Source organism: Aedes aegypti, chromosome 2 (assembly GCF_002204515.2).
Source record: "Aedes aegypti strain LVP_AGWG chromosome 2, AaegL5.0 Primary Assembly, whole genome shotgun sequence".
NCBI lineage: Eukaryota > Metazoa > Arthropoda > Insecta > Diptera > Culicidae > Aedes > Aedes aegypti.
The window spans coordinates 217,411,177-217,438,793 of record NC_035108.1 but is presented as its reverse complement, the minus strand read 5'-3'; the positions used below and the strand labels follow the sequence as shown (position 1 = coordinate 217,438,793).

Here is a 27,617-nt window from a genome sequence, read left to right as displayed (position 1 = left end):
CAAATGAGGCGGCATCCACAAATTACGTAACGCTCTAGGGAAAGGGGGGAGAGGGCCCAGGCGTTACGTATTTCCAATTTTAGCGTTACGTAATAAATGGACGTTGTCTAATTCCCTATAACCGACTTGTGTTTCGATATTAGGTCTCCTTAGATTTTTTTTAAAGAATTTCTCCATCATTTCATCCAAGGATTACTGGAGTACATCCAAACATTTTTCAATTAATTTCCCAAAAAATCCTTATGGAATATTAAAAAGTTTATTTCAGTTTCAAAACCAATTAACACTACCGCATTTTTTTTCAAGAAATCATCCGATCAATCACAGGGATTTCGTTCTATGTTTTTCCATAATTCCTTCGCAAAATGTTCCTTTTTATTATTTATCTTAGCAATAATCTTGAACATCTTCTAGATTTTTTTTAAGAGTGAGTCTTTCTAGAAATGTTTATTCATCAAGGGTGACTTAAGAACTTACATAAGTTTTAACAGTAACTTACCCTAAGATTTGCTTTAGGAATACGCCACGATTTTCTGGAAAATGTCATTCGAATTCCTTGGAGAAGTGTATGAAAAACTCCTGGAAGAATGCTTGAACAAGATTTTGAAAACTTCCTTGAGAGATCTCTTAGAATTTTTGGAGGAATTCCCAAAGCAATCTTAGGAACAATCTCTGGAATTATTCCTGAAGGTATCCTCAGAGAACTTTCTACTCAACATTTAAAAGAAATTCTGGGCTTTGGGACATTTCGTCGAATGTCATTTGGTCGAATGACGCTTGGTCGAATTGGTGTGGAACATTTATTTTGGTCGAATGACGTTTTGTTAAACGGTTAAAAGCTTATTTTCAAATGGTTTATTGTAAAATTTTGGTAAAATTATTGTTTTCTAAGTTTTGCAAAGTTGGTAAGATAACGTATTCTTTTGAATAATCTGAATCATTAACTGTTGTCGAATGAAAAACGGGACATTTTATGCAGTCTTATTTTTAAATTCCAAACATCTTTTTATTTGTAATTTGAAGTTATGCCAAAATCAAGGATTTCGATGATTATTCAAATGAACTTTTCCTACTTCTAGGATTTTTAAATATTGACTGAAATATTTAGCACTACTGAATTTATTATTCTTTGGAAATATCATCATTCTTTGAAAAACTGCTCAACAAGTTATTTTATTACTCAATGATGTGAACATAATGTTTTTATTATTAATTATTCGCTTGAAATGTCACCGTTCTCTGTAATTAACTGCTGATCTTTATCTGATGGAAGCATTCTGAGAGAGTGCTCGGGATCTTTCTTTGAATTCCGGGTTTTTCAGCTTAAAGACGTGGGTAAGATTTTTAACTGCGGAAATCAGAATTAAAACGGCAGGAAAGGAAAAACTTTAAGGCGAAGTGAATGTTAGTTGTCGGTAACTGTACTTATGGTGAATTGGGTTATTGTGACTTCAAGCTTAATTACATTCCTCAAGCAAATAGGTATATGGCTTTACTGACAGTGTTTGCCGTAAAAGCTCTGAATTAAAAAAAAATTACGCTAATTCTATATATCGGGGAAGCGAGTTGACTGAGGCGACAAAAGTTGGCTTACTTCCATTTAAGATCAGCTTATCTCAAATCACGGAACATGCCTGAACGAAAAAGCATCATGAAATGACAAAAAACGCAAGAGGTTGATTAATATGTTGGGAGATCGTCCATCAAATTGAATAACAAAATTTTGCTTATCGAATATAGATTGTTGGTAAAATTACTGATTCTTTTTTCCACTCGCGATACTGCTATGAAAATTATATGGCAGGATTTGCAGAAACAAATCAAAAAACGTTTTTCACAATTAAGAAACAAAAATTTTGAAAATAAAATGTTTCAATTGGACCCTAACTCTAAGCCCTTTAGGAAATTATCTAAAAAGTTTAAAAAACCTCAGAATTGAAGGAGGAAAACAAATTATTAATAATCAATTGCAAAAAAGATGCTATGCAGTTTTGAAGCGCGCAGAATTTTAATTTAGGACTTATCAGTCCAATTGAAAATCAAGTTACCCAGGACTTCGAAAATATTGTCAATCAAGAGAACATCTTCGAAAATTCCTTGGAGACTAATTTGGAAGAAGTGAGAACTATTACTAAAAAATTCAAAAATACGAAAGCTCCTAGCGATGATGGATTTTAGTACATCCTCATCAAGAAACTTCCAGAAAGTAGCTTATCATTCTTAGTTGATATATTTAACAAATGTTTTCAATTAGCATATTTTCCTGACAAATGGAAAAATGCTAAGGTTGAACCAATTTTAAAACCAGACAAAAATCCTGCAGAAGCTTCTAGCTATCGTCCAATCAGTTTGATTTCCTCCATCAGTAAATTTTTTTAAAAGGTCTTTTTGAACAGAATGATAATCCACATCAACGAAAATTCAGTGTTTGCCAATGAACAGTTCGGATTCCGCCATGGACATTCGACCACTCATCAGCTTTTACGTATATCAAATTTGATCCGTTTCAACGAATCTGAAGGCTTTTCTACTTCTTCTAGACATAGAAAAAGCATTCGACAGTGTCGGACATGAAGGTTTGACCGTAAAATTAAAAAACTTTAATTTTCCAACATACATTGTTAGAATAATTCAAAGTTATCTGTCAAATCGTACACTTCAGGTTCAGAACTCCAGGTCTGAAAGACTTCCTGCAATATTATTAAATAATTTCACATCTGACTTACCTGAGTTACCTCAAGGTTTTTAAACATCTTTGTTTGCGGATGACACAGGCCTCTCTGACAAAGGACGAAGCCTGCGTGTCATCTATACTTGATTGCAAAAAGTTTGGATATTTTTTCTTCAGACTTGCAAAAATGGAAGATTTCTCCTAATGCTTCCAAAACTCAACTAATAATATTCCCACATAAACCAAAAGCTCTTTATTTGAAGCCTTCAAGTAGACATGTTGTCACGATGAGAGGGATTCCAATAAATTGGTCAAATGAAGCTAAGTATCTAGGGCTCATGCTAGATAAGAATTTAACTCAAAAATCACATTGAGGACATTTAGGCCAAATGTAACAAATATGTAAAATGTCTCTATCCTCTTATTAATAGAAAATCAAAACTTTGTCTTAAGAACAAGCTTTTGATGTTCAAACAAATTTTCAGGCCAGCCATGTTGTATGCTGTACCAATATGTTGTAATGCCAGGAAGAGAGCTCTGCAGAGAATTCAAAATAAAATTTTGACTTCCTCCCTGGTATAGTACCAATGAGTTATATAGAATATCCAATGTTGAAACATTGGAACAAATGTCAAATAAAATAATTAATAATTTCAGGCAAAAATCGTTAAAATCTTCTTTTGCCACGATTAATGCGTTATATGTTTAGGTTAAGTTAGGTTAAGTAAATTGAAAACGTGTTTTTTTCTCTTATAAGCAGGTGAAATCAACTCACCTGTAAAAAATCTAAACTGCTACGGCAAATGAAATGTAATATGTTGTTATCAAAATGTTAGTAAAATCTTAAATTTGTTTTACCAAATTAGGATGATAGTGTTGTCTAATACGGAACACCTAGATATAAGAAATGAATGTTTGAAAAGATACTAATAAATAAGTTAGAAAATAAAAATTTCTATCATACCAAACATTGTTGAATATTTGTTTTATACCTAGAATAACAAGATCAAATGATTCAGATTTGTTGAAACGAATCGAATTCGTTACAAGTGAAAGTTGATCAGTTGTCGAACTGATAAATCACAAAATTTAATTTCCGAATCTTTTTCAAAATAATTATTTCAAAAAGTTTACCAATAGAGGAAAGCAAGCTGATTAGGTGAGCTTTGGTACAATTTTTGTCCGTGTTTAATTGGTACAATCTGACTTTTGCATTTTTCTTTCTTCAGGAAAATAATCCAATTTGCTCAATAAATCAACCACAATTTATGAACAATTTTTTGGAAGTTACTTGATAAGGATATTAAAATTCCATCATCACCAATGGCTTCATATATTTTTTTGAATAATAGTTCACGCATCATCCAAATCAGTCCCCCAAGAATTGTCGAAAACGTTCTCTTGATTCAGAATGCCTTCGAAATCCTGAGTAATCAGATTTTCAACTGAACTAGAAGGGTTAATCATTTTTTTGAACACGAGGGTCACCTTGAATGAGTGAAACAACCCATTAGTCTTCTTCGATTCGTCGACAGTGCGTAAATTATTGACGTGAATTTGCCAAAAAATTTCTCCTACAGGTATGTACCTCTTGACTGCAATTCTTCACGTCTCACATATATCCCTTTTTGCCAGTTGAAAGAAAGTGTTTGAGGAGACTACAAATTTTGCTTATGAATTTGATTTCGCCGATAAGTAAACTTTTACTCGGTACATTTATCGCCTCAATTAAACGCCACCGCTCGTCGATTCGATGGTACCCTTGTTACACCCGTCGAGCCAAACCGACGACGTCGTCTTCCACATCGGGGGGACGGTAAAATTTGCACAGTTATATCAGGTCCGCCATCATGGGTGTAAATAGGGGGACCATGGCCCCTTCACATTGGACTACCACATCGTTGAAGATTTGCATAACTTTCCATAATATTAATGGACCGTTGTATGTTCATACAAAGATAAAAACCTCATAGATGTCCCAAACCAATTGATCAGCTGTATTTGATATTCTCTGTCACTTGCATTAAAAAAAAAACTTACGTGATTAACAACCTTTTTTTAGAATATTTTGTCAAGATGACGTTTCTTACCTTATTATATGGAATGACAGAACATAAATGGAATATAAAGATTTAAGATGAAACCAAAGGCATGGGAACAAGTTCACCCTCCTAATTCTGTTTGAACTAGAGTTTTGACCCGTATAGGCCTGAGTAAAAGAAAAAACACTAAAACACTCACCGCTTAGTGATTACGTCTTCCTTTGATTCTTCTTCTTGGCATTACGCCCTCACTGGGACAAAGCCTGCTTCTCAGCTTAGTGCTCAACGAGCACTTCCACAGTTCACAACTGAGAGCTTCCTTTGCCAAAGTTGCCATTTTCGCATTCGTATATCGTATGGTAGGTACGATTATATTCTATGCCCAGGGAAGTCAAGGAAATTTCCATTATGAAAAGAACTTGGACCGACCGGGAATCGAACCCAGACACCTTCAGCATGGCTTTGCTTTGTAGCCGCGGACTCTAACCACTCGGCTAAAAGGAAGGCCCAAGCGAATACTTAACGGATTCAAATATATTTTGTCAGTTTACTTGTACACATATCTAGTTTCTAATAGTGGTCAAAAATTCTCGGGAATGTTCCTGTGGTCGGAGGTATTTGGGTTGGTCACTGTGTCAAGTCGGGTAAAAAACGGCTATTTTTTGGCCGAGTTATTTTTATTTATTTGCAATGACAATCATTTTAAGTTGCATAAACTATTAAGATCTGATATTCAACATTATAAATGAAGAGGTTTGCACCATTTAGAATGTACCGAATGTGGCCATTCGGACTTAATGCCCTGAAGAACTGGCTATAGTTTTGATGCGGGTGAAACATCCCTTTCCAAGTTTTGATGGACACTAAACCTATTCACTAAAATGCGTTCCAATAAGCTTGACACAGAAGTTTAGATACAAATTAGCCACTTTATCGTAAATTTGAAGCGTCTCGAGGACCTGAAAATTGTCATTTGTATAGTGAATCCTTAGCCGAGTGGTTAGCGTTTGCCGCTACTAAGCAAAGCCATGCTGAAGGTGTCTGGGTTCGATTCCCGGTCGGTTCAGGATCTTTTCGTAATAGAAATTTCCTTGACTTCCCTGGGCATAGAGTACATCGTACCTGCCACATGATATACGAATGCAAAAATGGCAACTTTGGCAAAGAAAGCTCTCAGTTAATAACTGTGGAAGTGCCCATAAGAACACTAAGCTGAGAAGCAGGATTTGTCCCAGTGAGGGCGTAATGCCAAGAAGAAGAAGAAGAAGAAGAAGGGTGAATTAAATGCAGGATACATGATTTATCCAATACAATCGTTTCTTGAAATTTGCCTACCCTCAGGGGCACATAAGCACAAAGCATATTTCACCGACCTGACCCAGTGATTCACCAGAATAACTCCGACCACAGGAACATTCCCGAGATCCTTTGGCCACTTTTAGAAACTAGAGTAGGTATACTGAAAACAAAATAGTATTCGCTGAGCGGTGAGAGTTTTATTACTTTTCCTTTCACTCAGGTCTATACGTATTAACAGAATTGTTAGAATCATGCAGTTTGGGTTGATTTTAAGTGAAAAATGAGTATGAAATTGTAACCTCATTAAGTTCTGGCTTAAAGGTAAACAAAACTAATGCACGTTTAAATAAGGTACAGTTGAAGAAGTGTACCAGTCAATCCTTTTTAAAATTGTTTCCTGTCAATAAAAAATCTATTGTATCTCTGACTAAAATCGAATACTTAGCTTTTTCAGCACATGGTGAACATTTCAGTTCTTATCAAATGAATCACAAAGAAAAAATGTGATTTTTATAAATAAATACCGACATATTGGACATGGTACACTTCCCCGTACTTTTAAATGGGATGGAGTAAGTGGATCAATTAATATCATCATATATTGACAGACTGCTTACACGAATTTCAATTAGTTTTTATATCCTCATTTGTTGTTTTCATTTAACTTTCTTTCACACCTAGCCTAAATTTGTCAAACTGGCCAGAGACAATATTAATCAATCCACCGAAATTTTTTTTCAGTCTCTCTGGTATAAAAAATATATTGCAAATTTCAAACAACATTTTTGGTGGTGAATTGCAAGAAAGTAGAATACACAAATTCTCTAATTGAAAGCACATTATCGTACGTTATTTGACCATGTCAATCGTTTTAGACGGATGATACCAATATATCATCTATTTTTTTAAGCTTTTGAATTTGAAGCAGCAATATGTGTATGAAATGGATGCATTTTCTTCAAAATATTCTAGTTACAATGTCGTTTTTGTTGTATTTCGTACAACTAACTAATGTATACATATTTTTCATAATATTTAGATAAAATAAAGATTTTAAATTATGAAAATATGTAACATCCCGTAGATAGGTACATAACAAAATTATATCAGCGTTAATTCAAAACACATAAAACATAATAATTATGTATTCTCCTTATAGTTTAAACTCCAATACTCTTAATTTGGCCACTTTTATAAAAAATCAATGTGATTGGCCATTTTGGGAACGAAAGTTAAGAGTGTGGCTGAAACTGGTTCTGGTGGCCTATATTGACCAACACGATTTTCATGCGAAAATGTAAGTTATGCCCTGTTCCGATATTTTTCCATAGAAAATAGGGATTGAAAGCTTTTATTTAGCGTTATTTGCAGTGCATGTTGAGCTTTCCATATATTTTTCAGAAGTGTTTACTCTTAGACTGGCCAAAACCGGTGCTTCTACCCTAAATAGCATCATCCCAAAGTTTTAAATGTTTCGCCATTTGTAGTTTGTTTGTTTTGTGCTCAGACTTCTATCTCTTTGTCATAATATTTTATGGAAAAGTGAACAAACTCTTCTAATGTGAAATCTTTCCAGAGAAGAATGATAATACCGTCCTATAAAAGCGTGGTCTGCGGCAAAGTTGGAACTGGGAAGATTTCACATGTGAAGAGTTTGTTCACTTTTCTATAGATTATTATGACGAACACAAAAGGCTTGCCTTTTCCGCAGTAATTTCCATATTTATTTATTTATTTATTTATTCATTTATTTATTTATTTGTTTATTCATTTATTTATTTATTTGTTTATTTGTTTATTTATTGATTTATTTATTTATTTATTCATTTATTTATTTATTTATTTATTTATTTATTTATTTATTTATTTTTTTATTTATTTATTTATTTATTTATTTATTTATTTATTTATTTATTTATTTATTTATTTATTTATTTATTTATTTATTTATTTATTTATTTATTTATTTATTTATTTATTTATTTATTTATTTATTTATTTATTTATTTATTTATTTATTTATTTATATATTTATTTATTTATTTACTTATTTACTTATTTATTTATTTATTTATTTATTAATTTTTTTATTTAATTATTTATTTATTTATTTATTTATTTATTTATTTATTTATTTATTTATTTATATATTTATTTATTTATTTAATTATTTATTTATTTATTTATTTATTTATTTATTTATTTATTTATTTATTTAGGAGAAGGGAAAAGCCCGTTTGACTAGTGCTATCATTTTAGCTCTCTCTCAAATGGGCGCAAAACCTTCTCATCTTTTCTCATCAACAAAATAATACAATCCAAATGATGAATCCAAACTAACATAAATTATTAAATTGAGCTAACTCTACCTCAAATAAATTTACTATAATCGAAAAATCTCACTAAAACTTTTCTTTACCGCTGAACTCGAAAACATGGTAACATGTATTGAACTAACGAGACATATCTTCTATATAAATAAAAATGGAGTGGTGTTTGTATGTCACGAAATGGCTTAAGAACGGCTCGACGGATTAGAATGATTCTTCCATAGTTATGTTCCTGAAGTGTTCCGACGTGTTTGTGTATATAAAAAGCAAGGGATATTTAACGGGAAAGTTGAAAAAACAGGAGTGAACGGAACTTCCATTTTGCACGGAGCTTTACATGGCGTTTTTTAACAGCCTACTTGATGGCAAGACGAAGTTTGCCGGGACCACTAGTTGGCAATAGTTTCATTGTGTCCACAATTAGTACGTGCGGTTGGTAGACGTAGAAACTGATACGAACGTAGTATAGTGTCCATCCTTGGACATCCCGGGACAAAAAATCCCCCCGGGATTTGATAAATTTCGGGATTTTCCGTTTCTTGGGATTTTATTTCTGACATCCCGGGATTCCCGAAATGGACGTAGAATTTGACGAAAACCACTAAATTTTAATAAAAAACAATGACATTTTTCCTCGCTATCAACCTTTTTTGATAAAGTAGAAAAGTATAATGAAAAAGAGAATAAACGAGTAATTATTTTCATGAAAAGATCAATTTACCAAGTAAGAAACACTTATTTTTATTTGTCTAGTTGCAAAGTTTCAATATTTAAAAAGTTCCAGGAGATTGGAACATGTTTCGATCTCAATGAAACTTTCATAATTTGATTTTCACTCCGTTATCTTTCCAAGAAAAATATAAAGATGACCAAATAACGATTTATTTTTGAGTTACACGATGCGACGGACCTGGTGTAGTGGTTAGAACACTCGCCTCTCACGCCGAGGACCTGGGATCGAATCCCATCCCCGACATAGTCACTAAAAATTTCAGTGACGACTTCCTTTGGAAGGGAAGTAAAGGCGTTGGTCCCGAGATGAACTAGCCCAGGGCTAAAAATCTCGTTATTAAAAATAGAAACAAAAAAAAATAAAATTTGTGTTTTATAATGGGACAATTCAATTTGGTGTTTTTTCCCTAATTTTACTAAAAAAAGTGATTTCTCGTTAGTGCAGCTGAAAGATCATTAAAAGATATAATGAAATCTGATATCAACTAAATTTTGACCAAAATGCAGATGAGACTGATGTGCGAACCACGGCAGTAAACTTCAATCAATAATTTTCAGTTATTAACTTTTAGCACGATCTACAAATACCTTCAGTTGATTTTTTTTCAGTTTCTGTTGTTCTAAAGTTTTTATAATTTTTAAAATGTTTGAAGCAAATTGCTTTAAAATTACGACTTTAGTTTTTATCATACTTCCATTCATATGTGTTATAGAGAATTTGAAAAAATCTATAGTAAACCCGTATTTAGTCAAGCTAAGTTTGGATTTTTTTTAGGTTACTTCATCAGAATAAGAAAGTCTTATCTGAAATGTGATTTGCTATAATTAACATATTATTTTGAGAAGTTACATTATCTGTTTATTTCATTGGAAAAAAAATGTTTTGTTAAATTTGAACTTCCATTTCAACCGAAATGCTAGTTTTATTGAAAATTTGATAAATCCCGGGATTTCCAAAGATTTTTGTCCCGGACGGGACGAGCAAAATGGCCGGGAAATGGACACTCTTGAACGTAGAGTACGACGGTGAATATCAATGTTTAATGAATTCAAAACACAAGGACAACCAATACGAAACACATCAGCAATAAAACATGCTTTGGAGATGTTACGCCTATTTTCCAATAAAGAAAGATCGATCAATGAACACCTTCTTCATATCTAGGAAGATTAAATGGGTCATTTCAGGGTGATAACATGTTGCGAAACGAATGAATTTGTGTTGAATCCTTTCAATTCTTTGAACGCTGGTGTTATAATAAGGAGCCCATACTACGACTGCGTATTCAAGGGTGGAACGCACTAACGAGCAGTATAACGTTTTTAGACAGTGAACATCTTAAAAACGTTTGGCCGCACGGAAGATGAACCCTAGACTCTTTGATGCTTCACCTGTTATATAGCTTATGTGATCCTCAAAGTTGAGGTTACTATCAAGAATAACACCTAGATCTTTGATCGAAGTTACTCTATTTAAAGTCTCCCCAGCTATAGAGTAATCAAAGCAGATTAGAGAGCGCTTGCTCCCAAAAGATATGGCCGAGACCCGTCTATTCAGAGACATGCGATTCAAGGTGCACCAATAAGTAAAGATATCCAGATCCTTTTGTAAGAAAACGGCATCTTGATGACACACTACTTCATTAAACAGCTTAAAGTCATCTACATAGGACAATTTGAAACATTTGAGTAGAGAATTGACATCGCATCGTTTAGATAGAGCAGGAATAAAAAGGGTCCGATGTGGCTACCCTGCGGAACACCGGAAGTGACACGGAATGCAGAAGACGTAGTATCGCCTATCTTAACAGACATAGTTCGATCGAGTAAATAAGATTGAAGCCAGGCTAGGAGACCTCCGCATATTCCCAGACGATTCAGTTTAGCTATCATGATCTGGTGGTTGATTTAATAAAATGCGGCCGAAAAGTCGGTGTATATGGAATCAATCTATTTTATAACAAAGGACGTGTAGGCTACAAGGTAAGTTGATGTCGAACGTTTTCCAATTAAATCGTGTTGTGTCTCCGAGACAAGTTTTAAATAATTATGTTTGAGAAAGTCCAGAACAATTAACTCAAACAGTTTCGACGTAGCACACATAGCAGCGATTCCGCGGTAGTTGATGACATCAATCTTCTTACCTTTTTTATAAATCGGAAAAACAAATGATTTCTTCCAAGTAGGAAAGCATCCGAAATTAACAGAGCGGTTAAAGATAACGGCCAACGGAAGGGCAAGTGAAGTGCAACATTTTCTAAGAGGCCAGGCCCCCTCTTATTCACGCCAATGTCCGCCATCCAAACGCGTATGCATTGGACATCCGAAGGCACACACGTGCTTTTCATTCCTGTCACGTGCGGTGGATTCGATTTGAATTGAGCCGTCTGCGCACCGATTCGATAGAGACGGATTTCGTGGCGACGGAAGCTAAAAGCTGCTCAATTGATTGTATAAAATATTATGCGGCTGTCATCAAAATTGTACGACTTTCATTGTCGATGCAATAGATAGTGTCAGGACTTGGCTCAACTAGAGCAATGCGAATCTGAAATGCAAACTTATGTAAGAGTGTTAAGTGTTCATCAACAATATTTTAATTAGGATAGATATGGTCTCGTACAGTAATTTTACAGTAGAGGCAAGATTGAGTCGGCAACAATCTTTAAAACCCTCCGCATTATGGAACATACTCTTACTTTCATTCGATTGTTCTGTTATCATTAGTGGACTAATTTAGTCATTGCGGGATCGGAATAATTAACTAGTGACGACAGATCGTGGCACGTCATTTGGATGTGACCCGAAAAGCCAAACGAAAAGCGGTTGCTGATTGATGGCTTTTTACCACTTTTGAGAGGTGTGGTCTTGGTTAGTTTTGGGTCTTCTTACCTTATAGTTGCTCATTTTGTGCTCCATTTTCTTGATCGCTGAGTTTAGTTGAACATCGAGCTGCTGAACTTGTTTGATGAGCTGATCCATATGCGACTGCCAGCAGATGGCACATAAAACCTGGAGAAGGGAGTCGAATAAATTTATCGCAGCGCAGTTTGTTTGCTTATTAAGAATATTTTTGGACAATAGGGAAACATAGGTATTCAGTTAAAAAGAAAGTCAAATAATTAAATAAAAATGGGAAATGTTCATTTTGGAAAAACGCCTTCAAAACTCAAATTTATTCAAATAAGGATAAGTGTTCCCTTAGTTGTGGGTGTTCCTATAGTTGCGGTAGTGCCGTTTTCACTGATTTTATTACATTAGCCACAGAACCGACACTGCCAATCGAAGTTTTTGCTTGTTAATACACGGAACAGTTGAAAAGAGCGTTCGAATTGCTTTAAAACTGATGAAATATCACTAAAATTGCTAAGACTTTTCTTACCTGTACCAATAGTTGCGGTAAAGTGTTCCTATAGTGGAGGATTCCATAAGAAAACAACGGATACCGCAACTATCGGAACACCAATTAAAAACATACCGCAAGTAAAGGAACAGTGTACCCACGGCATAAAAATTAACAAGGCAGTCTCTTTACTGATGTAAATATCAAGTTTCATTGTAAACATGTGACGTCACTCCTATCGTACCATATACCTTCCGGACCACTAGATCATTTTTTTTCGAAAAATTTGTTCGAGGTGGATAGGAATGACGTCGTCAAGTAGCTGTCAATTTTCGGAATATATCACCTTCTTAATTTTAGTACACCGTGCAGTGTACCAATAGTGGAGGTATTGTTTTTCACTGACATGCCGTGGATTACTGCGATGAAATGATTTTTCTCATTAAGTCAATGGTCGTTACTTCCCGTTACAACATTAAGGCGAAGTAGGCCGTCATTGAAATTTGTATGCGCCGTTGATGATTGTTGCTAATTCATCTCGCGATTTCGAATCAAAGAAAATTAGTTGGTTTTGTATTGCCTCAGCGGAAAAAGTATCAGCATACTCTATGCATGTTTGCGCGTACAGTCATACTTTTTCAAGTCAATATAAACTATCAAGAATGAGTTTTATTACTTTGAAATTGCACGCAGCAAAGTCATCATTGCTACCAAAACGAATGACGGGCTACTTCGCCTTAACATGTACATTAAATGCGCTACTTGAATTTAGGCGGTTGAATGAAGTTCAATCGTGCTTAGTACCTCCACTATTGGTACATCAACCCTATTTAGAATTCATCACTTTTGGCAGCATAAGTCCGGTATCTCAAGTATTTATACAAAATACAAGCTTCGATACTACTTAATAGTTATAATAGCTATTATAACTGTAATAGATATAGCTGTGAAACGACTAAGAATTATGAATTTTCAATGAAAGTGCAACGACTAAACCATTCTTTGTAAACGAAATGCGCTTTACATCAGACCGGCCCAAGTTTTTGAACTCTTTTTTGACTTAGATGGATGCCGCGTTCGCAATAATAGACCGATCTGAGAAATTTATACCCATTGGCGTAAATAGAGAGGGGCCAGGGGAGTGGGGGGATTGGGGCGATACGTGGTATTGCCCTCCTGCCCTTATTTTTTTAAAGTAGATGATGAGATAATAATTAAACTGCATACTGAACATCTATTTTCAAAATTTCTGGATTGTTTGACGTGCAACAGCAATAGAGCTTAGTGACATTTGAACACACGTAGACTAGCATACGCTCGTCATACACAGTTTGTTTTTGTTTTCCTCAAAGAAACTTGCACTTGCACGCTTTCCAGACTCATCAAAATGTGTATGAAAATATTACCCAATTTGAAAAATTTACACCCGGATTCTGGGTGTTTTTCGAGACAGAGTGCATATTGTTTTCCTCTAAGGTTCACAACTACATCTACACTAGGGCACCCATACCATTGGGCGTGATAACGACTATACGTAGTTTTAAAACGTCTTACATCTACTGCCAAACCCTTTTTTGTCTTTTATTTTCTCGATGATGAAATTGACCGAAACACGTTTCACAATTGGCAGAATTCGTTTGATCCATTTGTAGTCATGTAGTTAATCATAAAACCCAATGATTAAGCTATAGCTGATATATCAAGTTTGATGCCAATCCTATGATAAGCTTCGAGATTTTAAGATCAATTATTGTCATCAAAGCCGAGTATGCTGTTTTACCCAAGAAAATTAATCATTTCTGCGAATGAAATGGTCAAGAAATTTCTACAGCAAGCTCCATTTGAAAAGCCATTTCTTCTCAGCGTACTGCGATCAAAGAAAAATGCTTTTTTTTATCATTTCTGGAAAAAAATACCCACGCATCGAGAAAGGCGATTACTTTTCTTTTCAGGTTCGTAGTACTCATTAGATAAAATATTCCGCCGGTTTGCTGTTGAAAAGTAAAATAATCGCAGATTTGATGAGTGAGAAATTGTCTAAAATGGTCAAGAAAATCATTTTTCTTAGATCACAGTACGTAGTTGAGAAGAAATGACTTTTCAAATGGAGCTCGCCGTTGAAAATTTATTGACAGTTTCGATCTTGGAATTTATTTACTTTTGAAAAGTAGCTTACGTAGCTTTACGGTTCAACTGAAAGCTAATTATCATTGATTTCACTTGCGAACCATCAGTTGGCTTCAACGATACCTTGGATAACACCCTGAGTATTGTTGTTTATTGCTATTGTCCAATGCGTTCTCTCTCTCAAATATACCATTAATGGATTGCTTGCTCCAAGCCTGCGGTTGAATTCATTAATGATTTGAATATCTAGAATTTTGTTGTTTAATAAATCATCTCTAATGGTTATAAAAATCGTTCTTACTGGAAAATACAGTGTATTAGAATTTTATACTCTGCCTAATGATTTGTTCCAAACAAACTAGCTTATCATGATTGATATTGCTGTTTGCATTTGGGATGCAAATCTAGACTAAACGTCCTCCAAATGCGGTAACACAAAACAATCAAAGGACACCTAGCAACGATTAAATAAATCACCGCCGCCCTAGCAAGAAAAATCTATCTTTTACATCGCATTTCTTGTAAAAAATCTTACCGCGTTTGGTGTTCCCGCATTTGATATTTGCATTTCAAACGCACACAGCAATATTTCTGCATTTATGTGAACTATCTGTGATTTAAAAAAGTGACGCTAATTAAGAAAAATAGCTAAAACTTGCTTCTATGCTAACGAGATATTGATGATGTAGAGGTTTGTGAAGATTTGGAATCATTTTTTAAACTATGTTTAAACACCACAATTTGGGGTGAAAACTCTCATATTTATCTCTATATTTTCATGCCCTCCCCTTGGTTGTGCGACCTTGCCGCGATGGGAGGGCATAATCCATTAGCCCATATGATGCAAACCAAAGGCGTAACCTGTAGTGGTGGTATCACATTTTGGCATTTTTTGCTTAGAGCCGCGTCATAATTTATATGGCATAGACGCAATAATATCTCGGATGTGATCCAACGGATATTCTGCGTTATTGATAGAATTGATGCCCATTTGAAATAATTAATCTATTCGAAGTGGACATTAATACTATTGGTGACGATCAGTTTGCCTTTTGCTAACCTGAATGATCCGTAGCCATACTTACTATTAGCTAGCTAGACACATCGTTATCATATTCGACGTAGGGAATATTACTCTGAGGAAAATTACTAGTAGATTCACTGAGTAGAAATAAGTGGCGACGATCTTATTTTATTATGGTTTTTACATTGCCATAATAAGAAATTCCTATTTTGTAACAACGGTATCAAGGATGGAAATCTAGTGATCATGATAAAACAAATGATGCATCGTGGTTGTTCTTTATCATGCGATCATAGCAACAACGATAAACCCTTAGTCGTCAAGCCATCACAACAAACTCCGCTCCGCGAAAAATGAATCGCTCGGCGTGTGTGATTACGATCAAATGTTCGCAAAGCAAAGTCATAACTTTTGGAAGATTTTTACGCTTTTATTCCACGATCTGCCTTCCGATATACCATTTTTGATCCGAAAGTCAATCGGGCATGGTTTGGGCTGAAAATTATGCCGTGAACGCGTTCTGATCCGTATTAATCGCAACATGTTACAACATCCGACAAACGGTTTGTCCCGCGACAAACAGTGCATCGGATGCTTCATATATCCTTATTATGCGCGCGTAGTGAGCTGTTTAAATCATGCTTCTGCAAGAGCAACGGCCCTCTTAGACCATTCAAATACTATGTTGTTAGTCGCTAGAGGCGATTGTTTTCCATCCTTGAACGGTATAAATAATCTGATTTCAGCTTCATTTTCGCAAAATTTACTAGTAGAAAGTAGGCGTTGTGAAGCATTGCATTTGCCACCGAAAAGTGAATCTTGCAGGAGACTGTAATAGAAGCGTAAGGTAACTTTACTCTTAAATATTCACTATAAAATGACTATGGAAAGTAAGACGCTGAGATCGATCATTAGGGAACACTTGTTAGTTTCGAGAAATTGTTGAACAGACAAGGAAAATTACTTTTTTCTTTAAGGATATATGAACGTAAAGACCTGAAATTAACTAGAACTACTACTAAACAGCCTAATTTTGTTAATACTTGACGACAATTGACATTTAAGTAATCAGAATAGCACTTAAATGACAAATTATTCAAAACCATTTCGATTAGACAGTATTAGTAATGACAAAATTCTGATGGAGCTGCTGATTTTCACAATGCTTCCTTTTCTCAGAAGCAAGGGAATATGAGTATTTTTAAAAAAGTACCACGTCACAATACTAATAGAAAAACAGTGTTCATGTGGGCACCATAGCCTAGTCCGTCTGAGTATTGGTCCTGGTAGAGGGGAAACTTGGCAAAAGCCAGACCGAGGGTTCAACCTTGACAAGTTAAGCTGTCAGGCAGCTCCAACTGAATACCATACAAACAATATCTCTGTATTTTAATGCAAGTTTGAGCAAATTTTCGAAGACTAAATACAAAGGGTTTTTCAAAGTCACAAAAGTTAAAAAAAAATATATGCATGTAAAGTCATAAAATAGTCCAAAATTTCTCTTGATTCCTAGTTCGATTAAGATTTTTTTATTGCATCAAGTTCGATAAAACTTGCGTAAAGTGAGCGTCCTTCTACATCTATTCCAGTTTCTGTTGAGAAGGATAGAGTCAGTCATATAGCCTAGGCATATATCGATGATCCAGAAAAAGAAAGAACATAGGAGGATTTGGGATAGAGAAATGTCACTACGGCCACGTTTAGAAGAAGCAAGGTATTATACTCCGAAAAATGACATCTGGCAGTGACGTCATTCCTATCGCAAACTAGAACGAGTGCAAAAGAAAGCAAGGCTTGCTCTTTTTTACTATCCTGTATACCTCATGCTTGGCAATAGGAATGACGACACATGCTTTGATTTACGCGTGGGAATAGCCTACCTTGTTGAGTATACCGTGACTACAACGAATAAAATGGTTCAGTCTTCCAACGAAAGTAATGAAGCACAGACGTGAAAATGAACAGAGACTTGAAGATCCACCACACAACAATGGCGTATCAAGTTTTCTTCAAAGAATTCAACAAAGTTACAGCTAATTGAATTATGAAACTGAAATTGAACGAAACGAAATTGCAAGGTTATTCAAGGTTTTCCAACAAAGGTGGAGTATTTCATGGTTGGGATTTGATAGCGAAGGCGAAGTTTCAAAAATGTTTTCTAAAGCTCTGATAGAGAAGGCAGAGTACTTGTAGATTGGACTTCGATAGAGAAGGCGAAGTACCAAAAGAATTATTTAAGGCTCTGATAGAGAAGGCAGAGTTCCTTTCGAATTGGACTTTGATAGAGAAGGCGAAGCTCCAAAAATAGATCTTGTAAGGCTCTGATAGAGAAGGCAGAGATCCTATAATAATGGTTTGCAATTCAGAAAGAGTATGAATGGTTTCTGATAGTGAAGGCAGAGTAACTAATACCTAATACAATTAATTTGCACATACTCGAGTGACTGTTATAGAAAACAAACAAATCCTCATATATTGAATGCAACTGATATTTTTTTATATTGAAAGTGAACTCTTGTGTGGCTTTTCAAATGCAACCGTACAGTTATAACTGAGGAAAAAATCTAAGCCATGGAGACATTTTGATTTTCATAGTGATATGATCTACACAAATTTAAGCATGGTTTGATTACAACAAAATCGAACGGGCACTGTAATAATCCCATTTAAGAAAGGTATGGTTTGAAATTATTAAAATTGAATATGTTAATGATGTTTTTTGATTATATTGCAAAGTAATGATACATGATTCATGACAGATAAGTTCTGTAGCATTAAATATTGACTGCTTAAATTCGTTGTAATGGAAAGTTTTCTGCGAAAATAACATTAAAACCGCTTTAGTTGCTGATGCAATGTAGTTAATTTTACTTAATGTCACACGAGTTTAGTGAATTGGAAGATGAAGTAATTATTTTGAGAATGGTACATCTTATTTAAACCTTTTTTTTTTTTTTTTGTTTTTCTATTGAGACTCTGCTTAGATCGAACCCTCATATATTAAAAAATGTTACCAATCGTTTGGGTAACAATGAATTTGTGTGGTGGGAAGGCAAGCTGATGGTTCAGATTAATTCAATTGTTATTTTTTTTTATTTTGTATTGTATAAATTATTTATTGAAATGTCTAAGTGTACGATAAACGTTTGTCTCCACGGTTCAGTGTTTGAGTGATGTTTATTTTACGCTTAGTAGCTTAAGGTGTCTTTATTTATTAATTTTGTTGTTGATTCTGATTGCAGATTTGTTCCATATCTATGTATTTATTTATCTATTTATTTATTTATTTATTTATTTATGTATTTATTTATTTATTTGTTTATTTATTCATTTATTTATTTATTTATTTTATATTTTTATTTATTTATTTATTTGTTTATTTATTTATTTATTCATTTTTTTTATCTTTTTATTTATTTATTTATTTGTTTATTTATTTATTAAGTCATTTATTTATTTACCAATTCATTCATTTTTGTATTCACAAATTTATTTATTATCCAGATTTCTTATTTACATTATTATTCAGATTGTTTATTTATTTTTCATATTACATAAATTTCATATTGCGTTATTTACAAAAAAAAAGGAAAACAAGTGTAAGGTTAGGAAATGTTAAGGCTTCGCAGGTAGCCCAATCGGAATCTTATTTTTAAAAGTTTTGTAAGACATCTTGATAACTAAAACTTGTTTAGAGTGTAAGGAACTCATCGTTACCAAGACCCACTCATCACAATAAAAGAAGACGTCATCTTGTGATCTATCATCAAGGACATAGCAGGTTGATAAGGGGAGTGGCGAGTGGAAGGACAAGGGTCGTGGGGGGGGGGGGGACTACTATAAATGGGATAGCAAGATTTGGGAAATCTCTTTTTTAATTTTGGTCCGGAGTAGTGATGAAGACGGTCCGGTTTCGTCCGTTACAAAACGAGCCGGTGATTAGTTCCGCGATAGTTTATCTTAAAATTAATGGTGTAAAATTGTACAGTTATAACGTCACAAATAGTTTAAAAACGCCTAAAGTTAATAGTACGGGTCAAGGAATGGCACCACTTCAGCTGGTAGTAAGACATCATTTTCTAAAAACGCTAGTGCCAGAATAAGTTTAGCCTCCTTTGATCGAAATGTACCAATAATTCGAGCGAGTGTGGTGAAAAAGAAAGTGATGGTCGGAAGTGACAAGAAGGGTACCTTTGCATAAGGGAATCCCAGTGACGTTGCGCAAAATCTGTACCTTGTCAGAACATTTATCGGTGTCTGCTCGCTCGAATCCCGACTAAGTGATAATGCGCGCTTTAGTACCACTCTCCGGACATTTTGGAACTAAGGCCATTCGCTATAAAGGCCTATACCGTCAGCCCCCCCCCCCCTTGTTACATGTGAAAACCAGCCAGTAGTTGTGTAAGAAGAAAAGGCATGAAGAAGAAGAAGAAGAAAAGGATTTACTCCGTACAACTCCAGCGTCCAACGAAGTTTCGTCCGTCATCGCAGCAGCAACGGCCGCAACGTACCGGTGAGCTCCATCCATCTTGAATTCCCCCCCCCCCCCTTCCTTTCCTAAGTCTCTGAATAATCGTGTTAATTGTTAAAAATCTGTATATACCAGTTTCATTATTCTGTATGGCCCATCTGAACCTCAGCTATTAGAATTTAAGGTTGTGTAAAGAAAAATCTTGTTTTCCGTTGTCCTTCCATTTTTGTATTGTCCGCCTTTGCACCACCTAGTTCGGAAATTCTCCCGGAACCCTCCTAAAACGACCCTAAGATCCAGGTTGAACAAAAGAGGCCTTGAGCGCCCACCCCGGAAGTTGCCGTCGGCTCGAGACCAGTAGCTATGTGACTATAAAGATCATCGACTCTGAAGTGTAGATGGGATGATCTCGAGAGCAGAAATTGCGGTATCCAGTTATGGAATTTGCTGACGACCAATGATTAACATCGAATAAAGGCTTGAATGATCGGCTTTCACGGATTCAGCTAACATTCTAGAGTTCCTAAAAGCAATCAGCTGTAATTATCGAAAATAGAAATTATTATCACTTGATTTTATGAACAGATGAATTATGATAGCAGCTCCATCACATGCTGTATCCAGACCATCATAACAAAACATGAAAAAAGTTTGTTATTTTGTTTAGTTTGGATCTAGGTTTAAAAACGGTTTCAATAAAGCCTGAAATATGCTTGATTGTAAAATTAAATAAACTTAAATTTAGAATAATCCAAAGTTATCTGTCAAAGTGTGCGATTTGACAGATAACTTTGGATTATTCAGGTTAATTATCAGAACTTCAAGTCTGAAAGACTTCCTGTAGGAGTTACTGTTCCTCAAGGCAGCATTTTGGGCGCAATATTATATAATATTTTCACATCTGACATAGAACTCTCTCTGCTTCCAACTTAAACTATTCCATTTACTAAAAGCTTTTTATTTGAAACCTTCAAGTATACATGTTGTTACGATGAGATGGTTAGATGCAGTTAAGTATCTAGGGCTCATGCAAGATAAACAAAATACCTTTAAAAATCACATTGAGGGCATTTAAGCCAAATGTGACAAATGTATAAAATGTATGTATCCACTTATAAACACTAAATCAAAACTTTATCTTAAGGACAAGTTTTAGATCTTCAAACAAATTTTAGGCCATCCATGTTGTATGTTGTATCAATATGGACTAGCTGTTGCAAAACCAGGAAGAAAGCTCTGCAAAGGATTCAAAATAAAACTTCGAAAATGATTCTGAAGCTCCCTTCGTGGTATAGTACGAATGAGTTACATAGAACAATATTATCCAATGTTGAAACATTGAATCAAATGTCAAATAAAATTATTCATATTTTGGACAAAAATCAATTTAAATGTAATATGTTGTTAACAAAATGTTTACCAAATTAGGATGAAAGTGTTGTTTAACACAGGACATCTATTTATAAGAAAAGAATGTAATATATGAAATGATACTAATAAATGTGTGCTTTTCTTCAATTTTACATGATATATTTTACGTTTTACAAGAGTCGAATAAAAACTGTCTAGGCCATAATGAAAGACCAGTGAAAACTGATAAATGACGGATTTCACGCCAACTCGACAAAGGGATTGGCAGCACCCCTTCAGAATTCAATGAAACTTTCTGGGTGTGAAGACTATGTGAAACTAAGATACTTTACATACTTTGTTTTTTCAAAATCGATCTAGACTAACATTTGGAAAGGGTCAAAGTTTTTTTTACTTTTTTTTATATAACTCGAAAACGGTAAGACCTAAAAAAAGTGTTGTATGGGGGACTGTCGTGAAATTTCCTGACGTTTTAGAGAAAAATATTGAAAAAATAAAAACACATTTTCTACACTGAAAAAAATAATATTCAAAATTTTAAAGTCGATTTAAAAAAAACGACCATTTCAGATTTTGATCATCCTTAAGCAAAAAGTTTCGTAATTAAATTTACTAAAAGTCGTCCATACATTGCAAATTGGGCATGTCTAAGGGAAAAAAGTTTTTCTAACATCAAATTTTTAAGTCCCAATTTTTTTTTTTACTTTTTTTATAAACCCGTATAACTCGAAATCGGTAAGACCTACAAAAAAGTGTTGTATGGGGGGCTGTCGTGAAATTTCCTGACGTTTTAGAAAAAAATGTTGAAAAAAACACAATTTTTACACTGAAAAAAATATGATTCAAAACTTAAGAGTCGATTTAAAAAAAATGGCCATTTCAGATTTTGATCATCCTTAAGCAAAAAGTTTTGTAATTAAATTTACTAAAATCGTCCATACATTGCAAATTGGGCATATCTAAGGGAAAAAAGTTTTTCTAACAACGATTTTTTTTCAAAGATTTTGTTCTAAACCGTCAAATATGATCATGTTTTCAAGTGATAAATGAGTTTGAATCAGAAATAAATTGTATTTTTTTTTATTGAGAATAGTTAAAAAACGGAATTATGCAGTGATTATGTTTTTTAAATGAAGGCAATCTATGGATTTCGCCTCTGCCTATGAGAAAATCAACTCCGTCTAACAATCCGACGGATTTTTATGGTTCGAAAGATTGCAAACACTGAAAAGGAACAACCTGATCCATACCCCATTAAATTTTCTTCTAGAAAATACTTCTAAACGTACCTGCGTTACAAGCCAGATGAATAAGAAATAATGTTTGTATTGTTATCTACCTAAAATGTCCGTTAACGACCTGAGTTACTCAATAATCACCGCGTGAGTGTATAGAAAGATAGGTATTTAACTTATAATTGTCGTGCATATTGACATGCATATAACTATTTAAGCTTGATGTCAATAAAACTCTTTTCATTTTATCTAAGTCATTTGTGAAAAGAAGTTAAGATGGATCAACAATATTTATCGCGCATTAAAATTTCGAGATGTTGCGCCGGTATAAACAATCCTAAGTGCAGGCGTAGCCAGTTGCGAAACTTGTCACCAACAATGATCGAACACATACGTGCTATGGGATATAGTCATCAGCTTGATGAAACTATGCATATTTGTGAGTCATGTCGCTTAGTGATCAGGCTCCACAGAAGTCCGCCTAAAAAAAACGACGTTCGGGTGGAGGCGAAGTGAATCAAAATCCACAACCACCAACAAGCGGTCAGGCCTCCAATGAAATGCTAGGTAAGATAAATTTACTTTGCAGCACATTAAACGACAATGATTGTTTACATAGAACCCATATCAATATATTAATTCGACATTATTGTATATTTCAGAAGCAGTCCCGTCCTGTTCATCTTTGCCATCCGTCCCATCAGCGGATGAATTACTAGGCCCCTACAACGTGGAAAAATTCAACAGTATTATTGAAACTTTGAATTTATCCCCAATCTCGTCGAGAAACATGAATCGAATCGAATTATCGAATTATCGAACTATCGAATTAAAAAGTCAGTGAAGATCACCAAAGCTGTACGTCATGACATACTAGGCATGGATGCAATGGACGTCGACAAGGTGGAGGCATTCGAGGAAATCATCAATCAGTTGAAAGAAAAATTCAACTCACCTGGTATTGACAGAAATGACCAGTTGAAAATATTATCGGTTCTTCCTAAGTCGTGGTCGATCAACAAAATTGTCGAGGAGTTCGAGGCACCAATTTACATGGTAAGACAAGTGAAACAACTTGTGAATGAACAGGGCATTCTATGTACCACAAGGGCTCGAAGTGGGTATGGAATTAGTGAAACAGATAAACAGATTGTTATTGATTTCTTTGAGAGTGATGATATTAGTAGGCCTATGCCAGGAGCCAATGACTTCGTTTCTGAGTACCGAAATGGTAGTAAAGAACAAGTTCAAAAGCGTCTATTGATGATGTCTCTTAAAGAGGCGTACATGATTTTTGAAGAAAGATGCCAAAATGTAGAAATTGGTTTTACTTTGTTTACTATGTTGAGACCTAAACATTGTAGGCTTCTCGATAGCACAGGAATTCACAATGTATGCACATACCACGAAAATGTTAAATTAATGCTTAACAGTTTAGAAATTGTCTCTCAGGCAGAAATTTGTGAAAAACTGTTATGCGATGTTTTAGTAAGAACGACTGAATGTTTTTTTTCGAGAATGTGAAAAGTGTAATTCCAGCAAAGGCTCACCACCGATCGCTGTAATTTAGAAACTATAATAAAGCCTGTTGAAGAATTTGAAATAGTTTTATCATACAAAACGCTGCTCAAGGATATCACTGGAATAATTCCCAAGCAACGATACACCCATTCGAAATTTACCATAAAAAAGATAATAAATTGGAAAACGTTAGTTTTATTATAATATCAGAAGTGTTGACCCATGATACAGTAGCAGTTCAGCTATTTATTTCAAAATTGATAAATTTTGTTAAACAAAAAATAAATTTCTCAAAAGTTATTTTTATGTCAGATGGAGCTGCAGCTCATTATAAAATTAAAAAAAAAATTGCCAGCTTATGTAATTTCAAGAAAATATATGGATTGGAAGCAGAATGGCACTTTTTTGCCACATCCCACGGCAAAGGCCCCTGTGACGCTATTGGTGGCACTCTCAAGCGAATGGCAAAAAGAGCAAGTCTTGCAAAAGACTATGGAAACACAATCGCAACTCCGCGAGAACTATTCGACTGGGCAGTGAAACAAACTGATACATGTATCACCAAATTAAATTTCTGTTATATATTTAATGAACAGTATGTTAAAATGTCAGAGGAATTGTTGGAATTGTTTGATAAGGTTAAAACTGTCCCTGGTACCCAAAAATATCATTGTTTTATGCCTATTAGTGATACACAAATTGCAGCCAAACGGTATACCAATTCAGAGGATGAACCAAAAATATTCAATTTATTCAGTAAAGCCCAAAAATAATGTAAATATTCATGTGCAGATACTACGTTTTAGGATATATAGCAATAATAAAAATAATGATGCATGATAAAAAAAACCACGACTTTTTTTTATAAGCATAATATTGACCCTTTCCAGACACCTGTTAAGATTGGCTTTGACCAAATAAGAAATAAAATATTATTGTGATATCTTTCCAACCCTTAAAAACCCATCGGATTGTTAGACGGAGTTCATTTTCTCATAAGCGGTTTGGTGTGAGATCAATTGTATTTAATCAAAAAAAAAACTCTGTATAATTCCGTTTTATGTCTTTTAACTACTCCCGATAAAACAAATATTATCTATTTTGTGATTAAAACTCATTTATCACTTCAAAATATGAGCATACTAGACTATTTAAAGCGAAATAAAAAAAAAATCAAAAAATATTTTGGACTTGAAATATTCGTTGTTAGAAAAACTTTTTTCCCTAAAATATGCCCAATTTGCAATGTATGGACGACTTTTAGTAAATTTAATTACGAAACTTTTTGCTTAAGGATGATCAAAATCTGAAATGGCCGTTTATTTAAATCGACTTTAAAGTTTTGAATCATTGTTTTTCCGGTGTAGAAAATGTTTTTTTTTTTATTTTTTCAATATTTTTTTCTAAAACTTCAGAAAATTTCACGACAGTCCCCCATACAACATTTTTTTGTAGGTCTTAACGTTTTCAAGTTATACGGGTTTGTAAAAAAGTAAAAAAAAACTTTGACCCATTTCAAATGTTAGTCTAGATCGATTTTGAAAATACAAAATATGCAAAGTATCTTAGTTTCACATACTTTTGACATCCAGAAATTTTCATTGAATTCTGAAGGGGTGCTGCCAATCGCGTGTCGAGTTGGCGTGAAATCCGTCAAATAATTTGTTATCCTTGTGATAGCTCTACTTACCTGATCGCAGTGGTTGCATTTTTGCATCATAACACTGCTGATTGTATCACACTTCCGGCAGGTTGAAGCTTCCTCGTTGGGCTGCAACGATATATGATTAAAGCATTAGTTTTTTTTCTCTATTTCATACAAAACTGAAGTTCAATTTGATAAATCATTCGTCACTCAATTTTGTGCAGTTTTATGACATTATCAGTCCATTTTTGATTTTCTTCAAGTGAAACATTTTTATTAATTGGGAATGGAACCATACAGTATCGTAAGTGGTAAAGCATGTCAGCATGTTCGAACCCAACTCTATCTAAGTTCTATGATCGAAAAAACAAAAACTTACTGCATCACTGGAAGTAGCATGCGAAGCAGATAAGGTTTGCTTCGAATCGCCATTGGTTCCAGTAGTTGGTTGGCTCAAGACCTGCAGCACTGAATCAATGTACAGGTTGGACGGAAGGTCCGATAGCACAGCGGAAGTGAGTGCGTGCCTTGATTCGCATGTAGAACAAGCAATGTAATCTAAAGAGAAAAAAAACCTTAAAAATCGTAGATGGTAAAGGAATTTCAAAATACTTTCGATTTTTTACAACCTACCTTGCTGCTTCTGTTGCCAATATGCTATTTCCAGGCACGCAAGGCAAAATGTGTGTTGACATTGAAGCATTTTCGGTGCCTTGAGGCGCTTTTCGCAAATTGGGCAGATCACCAAACTTTCTAAGGCACGAACAGCGCTGGAAATATGTGTTTGAAATTTAATAAATTTTTATTGTTGCTATTTTCACATAATCTTACTCTAGTGATGGTTTAGCACTCGTTGAAGACTTTTGATCAACTTTGTTTCGAATTGATATTGGCTCAGCAGTTTCGTTCTCGTAATTGATAAGTCTTACTGAGCGGTTGCAGGGGGTTTGGCGATTCATCGTACAAGAAATGATGTTCGGTAGTTGAAGACGGAATGCAGACTGAACCCGATGATGAGAAATGTATTCTCCAGTACTAAAAGCATGATTCGTTTATCTTATCGGGAAATCCTCTCAATAGAGTCGGGTGAAACATTTTTTTCACAATTTATCATTTTTTTCCGACACTCTTCTTTTTTCCATTCATCTAACCCAAACGTGTGAATTCATAACGCTACTCTAACCTGCCTTCTATTGATAACGACGTAGCCTTCGGACTTCCAGACAATAGAGGGGAAGGCTTTCAAGTAAGTTTAAGAACTCAATCAGAGGCGTAACTCGCCGTACTATCCAACGTAAAGTGATGAGGGGTTGTATGGACGCCCAAAACCGAAGTTCGGTCCAAAACGGAGAAGTCCAGCAGATTTTGGGGTTGAGTTTTACGCATGAGCGGCCGATTGATGATGTGCCATTTACCTACTGCACAATTCGTCCCCTTGATGCTACAACTAGATAACTCGAAATTTGAAATTTTTGACTTCAATTTGTCAAAACAGTTTTTTTAATTAGATCTGCAAAATATCCACAGGTCTTAAGCGTGTGATTCAAAATATACAAGTTATAGATTATTTTTCAATCATAATCTCTGCGATTAACCATCACCTTGTTAAACGGTCATACTTTCAAAGTTGCACATCTCAAAATTTTGATTTTCGAGTTATCTAGTTGTAGCATTAAGGGGACGAATTATGCTCTGCGTACTCACTTCCAAAATTTTTTGTGCGATGCAAAAAGAATTGCTCAAGTGCAGTGAATTGGCTGGTTTTATCGGGTCGTCGTTGGTCCGTCATCCCCGCATTCCCTGCGT

General features: G+C 34.6%; 1 protein-coding gene across 1 annotated transcript in view; it reads right to left on the bottom strand.

Moving 5' to 3' along the window:
* The window catches only part of LOC5569276 (tripartite motif-containing protein 2), a 36,822-nt gene extending 9,995 nt beyond the window's left edge, over positions 1 to 26,827 (bottom strand). The window contains exons 1-5 of the mRNA XM_001652759.2: positions 26,643 to 26,827; positions 26,445 to 26,581; positions 26,191 to 26,369; positions 25,857 to 25,937; positions 11,967 to 12,086 (exon numbers count right to left, since the gene is read on the bottom strand). Coding sequence (XP_001652809.2) covers positions 11,967 to 12,086; positions 25,857 to 25,937; positions 26,191 to 26,369; positions 26,445 to 26,581; positions 26,643 to 26,770 — 645 coding nt within the window. The 5' untranslated portion in view covers positions 26,771 to 26,827. The remainder of the gene's footprint in view (positions 1 to 11,966; positions 12,087 to 25,856; positions 25,938 to 26,190; positions 26,370 to 26,444; positions 26,582 to 26,642) is intronic.
* Positions 26,828 to 27,617: the final 790 nt, after the last annotated feature.